At 42.6% G+C, this 12,483-nt stretch overlaps 1 protein-coding gene across 4 annotated transcripts in view; it reads left to right on the top strand.

Annotated features, from left to right (window-relative positions):
• CDK15 (cyclin dependent kinase 15) overlaps nucleotides 1-12,483 on the top strand; it is a 657,391-nt gene that overhangs the window by 105,799 nt on the left and 539,109 nt on the right. The window contains exon 1 of one of the 4 annotated variants that reach the window (XM_053698696.1): nucleotides 11,376-11,439. The exons of the other annotated variants lie outside the window; for them this stretch is intronic. Within the exon in view, the coding sequence (XP_053554671.1) occupies nucleotides 11,394-11,439 (46 nt within the window). The 5' untranslated portion in view covers nucleotides 11,376-11,393. Of the gene's footprint in view, nucleotides 1-11,375; nucleotides 11,440-12,483 lie in introns of those variants that run through there. 4 annotated transcript variants of the gene reach the window in all.

Genomic DNA, 12,483 nt, shown 5'->3' with positions numbered 1-12,483 from the left:
ATATAAACACACACACACATACATATATACATACACAGTGTGCGTGTACCTTGTATTTCCATCTATAGCTGTTATTTCATGGGACTATGATCATTTTAGCAAGCTTCAGTCACACAATGTCCCCCTTAAAACCTCAACATTCAGATACACCCTTGATCCCACATACAGTATATATATATATATATATATATATATATATATTTCACAACTGAGCAGTCATTTTATTCCCTTGGTTGGCAGTAACATGCATGTACATAGGAGCACAAACATAGAAATGAGTTAACACTCCCATTGCTGCCTGTAACAAATATTAGAAAATGCACAGCATTACTTCTTTTTTGGCCATATTTGTAATGAATAGAGGTATAGGAGGCCCTTTACATTTAGCTGACACTTAGGGGACTTTAAAAAATACTGGACATTTAAGAGTCTGGTATTGTATAGATTTTACTGGACAGCCTTCTAAAATAATGGACTGTCCAGTTAAATACTGAACACCTGGCAACCCTAAAATATCAATACATCTCACTGTTTCAAGCAACAACAAAATAAAAAAAACATGAAGTGAACTGAATATAAACATGGTAGGTGCTTCCCAGTGTACATCTAAAAAAATACTTTATTTGTAATTCACCAATAGATCCTGCAATACTATACAGGCCAGGGGGTAAAAAATACAGACAAGACAGGGTTAAACAGACTGAGACAGGATGACAGAGGGGACTACTACATAAATACTTATTACTGAAGAAATTTGTCCATGCTACTGTCATTGTGTGTTTGGTATTAACCCTTTGGATGAGAGTGTGCACAATGGTAGCAGCCCTCTAATATAGGCTCAGCAAGTGGTTTAATACATCTACTGTTTATTTCCCTCAAACCAAAAATAATAACCACCACCACTATGGGAGATTCCCCATTAAATTTACTTTACATTTTAATAATTACAGGGACATTTGGACTGCAGCCCGCAGCAGAGGAGAGACTCTCAGAGAAGAGTGACTGCTGTTTTGTACATAGGCGGCCGACCCAGCCAGACCTAGTACTACAGGCTGCTTAGGCTGCCTAAGCAGCCTGTAGTACTAGCTAGGCCTGGAAGTTAGGCTAGTAAATGAATCATGACAGTATATATAGATAGTGAGTGTAATTGTGTATATTGTATATATTTACTTTATCATGTGATTGTTTGTGACAAACAAGTTGCACCAACTCCAAAAAGAAAAGGTCCTCTCAGTCTCTCTCTGAGACCAGACCTCCTACCTGCCCTGCAGCTGCTGCTGGCTAGTGGCCACCTGCTGAATCGAAGCCTCGAGTCGGCATCATCGTTAGTGACGCTGCTCACTAGCCCCCTGGCCTCACAAAATGCCCATGGTCTGGAGTCACTCTGGAGAATGATATGGAGCCTATGTATGGATAATGGAGGACTCAGGGAACCCACCCAGCCTGGCGGCAGCATGTTTCCACCTCCAGCCACTGACACACCGACACCCACGCAACACACAGGCAGCACTAGTCTTTTAACAGTCTGTCTAACAGCCTCTCAGCCTTAGCCTCTCTGTGTCACGTGGACCCGGCACGTGGCATGAAAGTAATGCAGCCACGTGCAGGGCATGTGTGTAACTGTGACATGACGTCACTCACACTGCACGCTTAGCCTCAGACCCAGGCCGGAAATAGTGCGTCTGTGCGGCCGATCCAAATTGGGAATGGTCAATGCAATGTATTATGTAATGTAATTGTGTGCTTGTATGGCAGCCCTGAAGTACTAGTAGTAGACGTGGGTGGTTGTATGTAGTACGGTACCGCTGTACGACGTGCGTGACTACTAGTGTGACCAAAGTTAATGAGGATGAGGATTCCTTGCTGCAGACAGTACAGATAATAAAGATAATAAAGTTTATTAAACATATATAGGATTTAAATCTTCTTTTCTTTAAAGCCCTGGCTAACATTTTGCCTGCTCTGTTACTTTCAAAATAAAATATGCTACTTGTTTTACAATGGGATTGATATTCTATATCAATAAAATGGTTTAATTCCTCTCAAACTGTTTGAATGTCTTTTAAGATATTGGGGTCAGCTGGGGAATTATTTAGTGTGTATTCTAGCTTTGTATATTTATCCATTAATTCTTGGTATTGTTTACGGTGGGTTTGTTGGCGATGCGCTTTGAGTTTGATAAATTTACCTCATAGCACACACTTTGTGCTTCCCAAAGTGTATGGTTGTTATTGACAGAATGCGAGTTATAGTTGAAGTATTCATTTATAGTGTTAGTTAGTTTGGTAACAGAATTGGGGAAATCTAAAAGAGAATCATCTAGCTTCCATAAATAAGGTGTCGTAGGAATGTTAGGCCAGTGAAATTTTAAGCTAACTACTGAGTGATCTGAACAAGAAGTAGGGGATATATCACATTTGTGTACATGGCTGAGGCTTTTTTGATTTATAAAAATGTAATCTAGCCTACTATAGGTTTTATTAGGATGAGAGAAAAAGTGAAATCTTTAGTATCATGATGTATGAATCTCCATGTGTCATATAGATTTAAGTCTTTCAAACCTTTCCATACTGTAGTGGACAGTTTTCGTGAAATTTGTGTTGTAGGATTGGTACTATCAGTTTTAGAATGCATGGGAACATTGAAATCCCCGGGTAAGAATACTGGCCCTTAGCTAAATCAAATGTTTTCTTGAACATGTATTGGAAGAATGGGAGTTGGTTAGTGTTAGGAGCGTATATAATGATAAGCGTAATGGATCTTCCATATAGAAGGCCCGCTAAATCCAGAAACCGTGTAAAGTAAATGGAAGGGATTTATTGATTAGAATACTCACTCCATTTTTTTGTTTTGGGCCAGAACTATGGTAGTGGGTCGTGTATAGTTTCCCAAAATATTTGGGTTCTTTTTGTTGCTTGAAATGAGTCTCCTGCAGGAAAAGGATGTCATCATGGCGTTTAACTAAGTTAGATAAAGTTTTTGACCTTTAATGGGGCGAATTTAACCCTTTTGCATTTTGGAGCAGTAAAGTCAGATGATGTATAGTGTTATGTCTCTATCTATCTATTGGGTACTTATAGAGCACAAACTAATCACCCATGAGGGTCTCAAGGCGCTAAGGGAAAGGGGGGGAGGGGGGAGGAGATGGGCATTCAGTCGAAGAGCCAGGTTTTGAGGTCCTTTCTGAACTTTGTAAGGGAGGTGGATTGTCTGAGGTGCAGCGGGAGGGTGTTCCATGTCTTTGCCACCATGTGGGAGAAGGATCTTCCACCCGCTGTGGATTTGCTGATGCAGGCGATGACTGCGAGTGCATGGTCAGTCGATCGGAGTTGTCTGGCGGGGGTGTAGAAATTTACACGGTGGTTGAGGTATTCAGGTCCGATGTTGTGTAGGGCCTTGAACGCGTGGGTAAGGAGCTTGAAGGTGATTCTTTTGTTGATGGGGAGCCAGTGAAGGTTCCTTAGGTGTTCGGTGATGTGGCATTGGAGGGGGATGTCAAGATTGAGTCTGACTGATGCGTTCTGGATACGTTGGAGTCTCTTTTGGAGTTTGATGGTGGAGCCGGCATAGAGTGCGTTGCCGTAGTCTAACCGGCTGCTGACGAGGGCGTGGGTGACTGTTTTCTTGCTTTCGGTGCGGATCCACTTGAAGATTTTTCGTAGCAGGTGAAGAATGTGGAAGCATGTTGAGGTGATGGCATTGATTTGTCGGTCCATGGAGAGTGAGGAGTCCAGGATGAAGCCTAGATTTTGTGCATGGTCGGTTGAGGTTGGAGGGTGACCGAGGGCTGTGGGCCACCAGGAGTTGTCCCATGCGGATTTATTGGGTCAGAGGAGAAGGACTTCGGTTTTGTCTGTGTTCAGTTTGAGCCGGTTGTCCTTCATCCAGGTGGCGACTGCTATCAGGCCTTCGTGGACGTTCTTTTTGGCGGTGTCAGATAATAGAAAATATTGCATAGAAATAAGCAAAACTGTATACATCATCTTAAAACGGATAATTATGTCTCTTGGTGGGGCTTTGTCAGGTGGTTTAGGTCTGAGTGACCTATGTGCCCCATTGTATCTTTGTAGTGCAAGTGTAGTCTTTTATCTGTTGAAATAATGTTTGTAAATAAACAGGGAAGTCTCAAGGTAAAACACTTTAAGGGACCCCTCTGGACCCCTCTAATACGTATGTTCTTTATTCTACTCCAATTTTCCAAGTCGTCCAATTTGTTTTGTAGGGAGGAGATAGTTTCTTGGTGCTGTTGTACATCTTCCTTAATTTTTTCCTGGCAGTTTTCCAAAGATTCTACTTGGAACCCTAAGGTGTGGAGATCTTGTTTCATGTCTGCAAACTCTTCCATTATGCAGGTGCAGACAATATCCGCAATATCTTGTTTAGAAGGTAGGTCTTGTAATATGGACGTAGACATATGTGTTTCCTCTAATTGCGAGCTGGAGTCTGTGTTGACCTTGGGTTATCTAGAAAGCCTTTTATTTCTGACGTCTGAGGAATCAGAGCCCTGCATATAAGATGATATAGGTAGAGACTTCCCAGACAAGGGCTTGGCGTGTTTATCATGTTTGGTGTTTCTTCTAGTAGCCATGTTTATGGGGCAGTAATAAATGAGTAGTATACAGTTGTGACTTTAACCAGTTAAGGTCTAGAGGCTTGTCTTCTAAATCTGCCCTTCCTTGTGAGGTCATAAAGGGTAGTAGTAGACTGTTGCCCTTGATATATTAATACAGGTGATATGTTTTATTTAGAGTAAAATTAGTAGAGTTTAATAGTAGAGTCATTTACATCCAAGCATTATATAAATATAAGTCTCTATAATTTTGCCTCTTAGTAATATATAATAAGTTTTGGTACTATAATTAGTGGTATATTAAACCGTTTTTTTGTACCCAAGTTCGTTTGATCGAAGGTTCTGATAAGAATCCTTTGATTACAGATACAAGCCAAAACTCGGTTATGTTCCCTTTAAGTAGTTGATTTACTACATTACTGTAGCTGTAAAGTCCTGTATAATGGCGCTTACCCGTGCAGATTAAAAGGCTGTTTCCTGAAGAAGATATTCCTCTGTGTGCGGGAGTCAAACTAGCTGTGTAGCTTTGCAGCGTATATAGGCCCATGATGGCGGCAACTTCTTTTTCGACGCTGGTTATATCTCAGTGACGGTTCAGGGGCTGCGATACTGCCTGCCGAGATCAGTTTATTATGCTTATTCAGGCATAGTGGAGAATATGCTGCTGGTGGGTGATCAGCATCCGTGTAAGGTGATTAGTGTGTTGGATCTGCTTCCACTATTGTTTTTAACATGGCTAGTGATTGCTTGTGCTTAAATCCCTTATTTACCGTCATCCAGTGTGCTTGGTGAGTCAGAAGGGTGCCTGATGTTCTCCGGAGCTGTTATCACTGATTAGTGAGTATTTTAAGAAGCCTATGCCCAGGATATCATGCTTTATTCAGGAAAGTTACAACAGAGCAACGGAGTTACACTGCACTCATGGCAGCAGCCATTTTGTCCCCATTTATTTTATTTTTAACAGATATTTCTAAATATATATAATTATTTTTAAGTAAAATATATATCTATACCTATATATCTATATGAATACATATAAATGTGAGCGTATATATATATATATATATATATATATATATATATATATATATATATATATATATACAGTAATGTGCAAAAGTCTTAGGCCACCATTAGATTTGTTGCTTTAGCAAAGTTGTAATGACCGTCCATATTTATTTTTTGGTCTCTTTATTAAGATACAAACAGAAAATACAGGATATATGTACACAAAATATAAAAAAACACAATTTTCAAAGCAAAAAGACAAAAGTGAGTATTTAGTGTGACCTCCCTTGGCACTAAGCACATCTTGAACTCTATTGGGGAGACTGTCCTAAGGTTTTCTGAAGTAATTTTCTGGTATATTATACCAGGCTTCTTTCAGCACTTCCCAGAGTTCTTCTTTTGATTTAGGCTGTCTTTTATTTTTTTCTCTGTCCAGGTGATCCCATACTGCCTCTATCATTTTCTTCTTAAACAGAAAGAGTCCACAGCTGCATTCATTAATTTTGGTAAATAAGAACCTGGCCACCAGGAGGAGGCAAAGACACCCCAGCCAAAGGCTTAAATACTCCTCACACTCCCCTCATCCCCCAGTCATTTTTTGCCTTTCATCCCAGGAGGTTGGCAGAGAAGTGTCAGAATTTATTTTGTCTCTTATGGAGGGTAGTACTCTTCGACATGGGACAGGAGTTTTTAGTAATCCGGAGTCCTGCGATGCAGGGAGAGTCTTTCTGCGAAACCATCCCGACTCATGTTAACAGCTCCTCAAGCAATCGACGTTGTCGAACTTCGCTCTGCTGCCTGCTTTCTTCTCTCAAGTCCATGGCAGAGGCGATGCTACTATCCGTCACACTTGAAGGGCTGTGTTCCTGTTCTACGGCATAGATTCCGGTAAGATCGTTTCATTTTACTTCTTTATGAATGTACTGTAATACAAATGTATTGCGGGTCTAGCTTATCATAAGGGTCTCAGTGAGTCTCCTTTAGTATCTTGGAATCAAGGGTTAATATCTCCTGAGGGGGGTTATTGAACATGGGGGGTTTATAATCATGTTTGTTATGTGATTCAACCTGCTTATGTGTGGTGTTTACAGGGCTTGTGGTTGGAACATTGAGGCCTTTGGAAGTGACGCAACCTTATGGTTGGGCGCACTTTTTTGGACTTTCCGATTCACCTTGTGGTCAGGCGTGGTTACGCAGGGGTCTGGTCATAGGAGGTGGTGAGTGCCCCAGCCAATGTGGGAGTCAGGTGCCGTTTTTGTTTTGCTCTTTAGTCCATATTTGCATATCCTCTATCCAGTTATGGAGGATTCTGATTCATATATCCAGTTATGGAGGATTCTGATGCTGAGAAGGATTCTGATACTGAGACTGTTTTAATTTCAGGTTCAGATTCTGAGTCCGGTGAAGAATCCGGATTGGCCTCGACAAATGTCAACCAGTTTTGTTCTGAATGCTATCTGAGAGCGCCTTGGGTTTGGGAATCAAGGGACAGCTGAGCCAACCGCCTCTGGGGGTTCCGTCCTCCGAGGGGCGAGTTCCCTACCGCTCCGTACTTCTACACATGCGGGTAACCCAGTTTATGATTATTCCTCCATGCAGGGCGGCGTGTTCCCCCCGGAGGTTGAAGCACCTTTTCGCTTCCACATATTTTTGGCGATTATTCGTCTGCAGAGTCCAGACGTGTATGTGCGTTTGTGCTCGTGCCCTATTGTCCCGGGTCTACCACCTTGAGAAGGGCCTGTACAGTTCCCTACGGGTGTAAATGTCCCTGAGTGTTGTGCCTTTCGTTATAGAGTGGCGTGTTTTCACGTCTTGCTCAGACATGTTTTTCAGTTATTCAATGATCCTATCCTTCTCGGATACGGGAATTTTCAGTCTGCTTGGAATGGTGCACCTCATTAGATCTCCTGACTGGTTTTTTTTTTTAGATCCTTCCCAGTTTTTTGGGAAGCTTAGGGCTCCGTTTGGCTGGTCCTGCGGTAGGCCTGTTTCCTTATTAGGCGTTAACCTACGGGTTGCCTTATATTTTCATTTTATCTGATTAGCATGTTTTTTAATTTGTTTATTACTTTCCTCCGGGAATCTTAAACTGGGATCGATTCTCTCTGTTACTTCTGCGGAAGTGTTTTTGGGGACATGTTATTCCTATGTTTGTCTGTTTTTCCTTCTTCCCCTCTGAGTGAGGATTTATGCAGCTTGACGGTTAGGACCCAGATGCAGGCTGGTGCTGTTGGGTTTGATTCTGTCTTGTGGCTGTACAGACACGTGGCGCCGTTCTGATTGGCTGTTCCGGTCGAGGGGCCGAGTGCTCATGTTATCATTTGTTTTACATTCAACTAAGCATTCTAGAGGCAGGAAGGATTGTCTAAGTCCTTATAGCCTTCACTTGCAGCGGATGGTTTTCAAAATGTAACCAGCTGCAGCTATTGCACATCGACTGTGTACTGTCTAGCTGTTTTTCTGAGATCTTTTTGGTCCTCCTCTGTGGTCTCCAGGTTAGGTCTCCTTTTAGGGGCCTGAGAGATGTTTGTTCCCTGTTAGGGACATTGGGCGTAGTCTCCTTGGGCTTGCTTGGGGTTTCTCCCGGAGCTGGGGATGGTTTGCGCCCCTTTCGCCCTGGGATCATCCTCTTGTACGGAGTTGATGTGGAGACCTTGAGGTATCCCTTTGCCTTATTGTCCTGAGGCTGTTGGAGAGTCTAGGGGCTCTAGTGTCGTTGTACGACTTTTACCACCTTAGCTCCTTTGGAGAGTGGGACTTCGGCAAGGGGTGGTCTCTTCCTTAGTTCGGGACTTGCAAGTTTTTCTCAATGTCCATGGTTCGGGGTTCCTGGGAACTTAGGCTATGTCCTTTTACTCGGAATACTTGACCTGGTCTTGGTTGCCGTTGCTCATTGGGCTTGTTTATCACCTTAGGCAGTTTCCCTTGGTCAGCTTGCTGTATTATCCATTGAATTCACTGCTCTGCAGGTGAATGGACTTGCAGTGTCACTGCTGCTACTATTGCACATTGGTTGTGTGTTAGCAAGCTAGTTCTTAGGGGAATCCCTTACTCCAGGGCTTCTGCGTTGGGGATTGATCTCTCCTTTAGCCTGTGGCTTCGTGGCTTGTGGAAGGTGCTACCCTTAAGCCTTTTTCCCCTTTCTGGGTGAGAGCTTATTCTCCTTTTTATGGACATGTGGTCCTTTTCTTAGGGCTTCTCCTGGATTCAGGAGATGGGAACGGTGACTTTCCCTAGCAGAGAGGGATATTCTCTCTGGGTTGTTGCATTCCATCTGGAGTCTTGCTGGCTCCTTGTCGAGACTAAGTTGGACTTTTTTGCTAGATCCTTTGGGTCTACGGACCTGTAGTCTGTTCTAAGGAGTCATGTTGCACTCGTGCTCTGTTGGATTGGCTGTGGCCATTCTTCCGCTCATCTTTGAGCTGGTTTTGGGGTTCTTCTGTTCCCCTGTTTCAAACCTGTCGTTGCTGGGGCTGGCCCGGCTGGGAGTGGGTTCTGACAGATGTGTTCATTTTCAGGATCTAGGTGGGCATAGTAGCTAGCTCCATTGGCTTACAAGCAGAGGGTCTAGGATTGCTCCACCTCGGGTTCTGGGTATCACCTCTTTCTTGGGGGGCCTCGTGGAGGTTATGTGCTTCCCCCTTTTTGGAAGACCTGTGGGTAGGTCTGACAGCTTGGATTGTCTAGAGTGGGCCCTCTGTCTGGGAGTTTTCCTTGCAATCTGTTCCTTAGCTGGCCATTTTTACTTCTCAGCAAGTATTTTCTGTGTCATCTTGATGATGGCGGTGTGTTCTTGGCTCAGGGTGTTTCGTCTGGGTCTGTTACACGTTTTTTTGTAAGCGGAATACTTCAGCATTCCAAGTTTGGACGATTTGTCTTCTGTTGTCTTTTGGTGCTTTGCACGATATTTGAGAAACAGGTTTCTCTGTTCCTATGCCCGATCCTATACTTCCATTTTTTTCTGGTCTTGGCGTAGTCTCCCCTTGTCTGTCGGGACCCATTTGGACCCTTGTAAGCTGGGCTCGCTCTAGGGGGGTTTACTTTTATGGATTTTGTGACCTTTCGGGATTTTTTCGGAACAGTCGGTTCCTCACCACTCACCCCTCACTGGTGTTCCCTTCTTTAGTGAGGGGTGAGTGCTGAGGAACCGACTTTTGGGAGACGGTGTCTCCTGGAGGCCTGTTGGCTTAGTTGAGTCCGATTTTGCGGTCTCTGGCTAGGCTCAGGACTACCTGTGGGTGAGTGTCCTCGGGGCTTTTCCTTTCAAAGTTTTCTCAGCTTCGGACGAAGCTGGTTTTTTTGTGGGCAGTGGTTTCAGGCTTGGTGCCCACAGAATGAGCCGCCTATTGTACCCTCCCGTCTTGGCATTCAGTGTCCTCTATAGCTTGGGTATTGTTTTCCCAAAAGTAATGAATGCAGCTGTGAACTCTTTCCATTTAAGAAGAAAAACATAAATTATGCTTACCTGATAATTTTCTTTTCTTCTGATGGAAAGAGTCCACAGCTTCCCACCCATAATTTTTATGTCGGGCGTCCTTATTTTTATTTTTTTCTTCTGGCACCTTTCACCCTGATATTTTTTCTACTGTTCCTTGTTCCTCAGCAGAATAACTGGGGAATGAGGGGAGTGGGTGGAGTATTTAAGCCTTTGGCTGGGGTGTATTTGCCTCCTCCTGGTGGCCAGGTTCTTATTTCCCAAAAGTAATGAATGCAGCTGTGGACTCTTTCCATCAGAAGAAAAGAAAATTATCAGTTAAGCATAATTTATGTTTTTTAGGTCTGGACTCTGTGGAGGCCAGTCCATGACTGTCAGTGTTTTATCAGCTGTTTTTCTCCAAATATGATTTCACTTCATCAGCAGGGTGCTTGGGATCGTTATCATGCTGAAAAATAAAACCATTCCCAATTAAGCGCTTTCCAGAAGGAATGGCATAATCAATTTAAACCTGTCTGTACTTTTCAGCATTCATGATCCCATCAATTCGTACAATATCGCCAACACCACTGGTAGAAATGCAGCCCCAAACCAGGACAGACCATCCACCATGTATAACGGAAGGCCTCAAACACTCATTCTTCCATCTCTCTGTAGCTCTTCTTCTCACATATTGTCAACAATTGGATTCAAAAATGTCAAATGGGAACTTGAAAATCATAAACCAAACACAGTTTAAACCAATCAGCCCTAAATGACTTACAGGAGTTGTTCAAAGAAACTGAGACTTAACCCTCAATGTTTAGTTCAGCAAGTTTCACCTTTGGGTGCATTTCCCACTGTTTCAACCCTGATCATATTTTGAGTTGGGAGATAAGATGCTAGTTTCAGCCTTAACTACCTTAAAAAAAACCATTGATCCTTTGGCTTTAAGAGATTAGATTGTAAAGTAGTCTGTCTGACAAATCTGCTTGATTAGAAAAAAATAAAAAGAACAAAACAGCATGAGCACTGTATACAATTACTGATTAAAGGGTGACCTCTACTAATGCATTTCTTGTTTATATGAACAACTGAGTGTGCAGTAAATCTATGTAACAAAAAATGACTGCGAACTAAGAGTATGAGCCTCCCAGTGAAGCAGCAATACACAGTATATCTCTAGCTCTATGATTTGTGTCTGCAGCATCCAATTATTTTTAGTACAATGTGTGCAGAAAAACAGATCCCGGTTTCTACCCTTCTGTGCCCATAATCAGACGCAGTTTTTTCCTACTGCCTCCGTACCAGAGCCAGCACAGTGATGAACACAGCTCCCTGCCTCTCTTTCAATCTCTCTCTCATTCAGTCTCCGTTCTTTCCTCTTGCTGTGTTTTGATCATGCAGAACATAAGACAGGCTGCTACAGAGGCCTTCTTTCGTCTAGGTAAGTTACTCTGTTTCCATATCTATGCAGAGGTTATAGCGTTGATTAGTTAACTGCTTAGAGGCAATGGAAATGTTTATATCTGAATTTTTTGTATTGGTTTTCCTGTAACCCATCTAGGCATGTCTGTGATTACTGCTTGTGACAGGAAGGCAAAGACATTATTATTATTTAGCATTTAATTAACCCATTTATTGCTGCCAGGGGCTCCCCTGCAATTTTATATACAGTATAAGATATTAACCTGCTAAGTGGATGGTACCGGACAACAATGGCCAAGCAAATTGAAATTGAAAACTAGAAAATTTACTACCGTGATCTTTTACAGGAGATAAAATATATATTTATCAGTGTTAGGACACATGACAGCACATTTTAAGAGACTTTATTTAAAAGCTATATTTCAGCTGCGTGCATTGTCATGACATGGAGTGTTTAGTGGTAAATGTGTAGGAATTCTGCCATGTGGTAACTGGGTATTGCTCTGGCATGCTGAAATAAGTGATGCTTTTTGTGCCTTCTGTTTAATGTCCTCAATAAGCTGAATAGGCTGGCAAATTAAATTCATGTCCCCAGGGTCTGTTGAGGTGACAGGCTTGTGTGTTCATACATTAATAAAGCCCAGAGCTTTCGACATTGTCATTAAGCAGCTAAGGGTGGGAGAGGCCTCTCTGTTTTTCTCTTGTGTCCAGTTTTAACTGCATAGTAACACTCTCAGTGCCACAGAACCCTGAAATGTTACCAAGGGAATAAAACATTTTCCTGATTGTATTTTTTTAATGCTATTGATCAGAGGCATAACTAGAAACCACAGGGCCCAGGTGCAAGAATCTAAGAAGCCCCCCCCCCCCCCCCCCGAAAAAAGGTGAATTTGATACACATCTTTTTTTCTTTTTCATTTTACATTTAACACAGGAAAAGAAATGTGAATCCGATTACATGTCTGCAAAAGGAGGTACCCTGTGCCCACAGTCTGTGAGATGGTCTGACCCCCTATTATTACTGTATATAGTGACACTGTTTAACCCACCAGTACTGTATATA

The sequence above is a fragment of the Bombina bombina genome, chromosome 1 (assembly GCF_027579735.1).
Source record: "Bombina bombina isolate aBomBom1 chromosome 1, aBomBom1.pri, whole genome shotgun sequence".
NCBI classification, from domain to species: Eukaryota; Metazoa; Chordata; class Amphibia; order Anura; family Bombinatoridae; genus Bombina; species Bombina bombina.
This window is presented reverse-complemented; position numbering and strand designations above follow the sequence as displayed.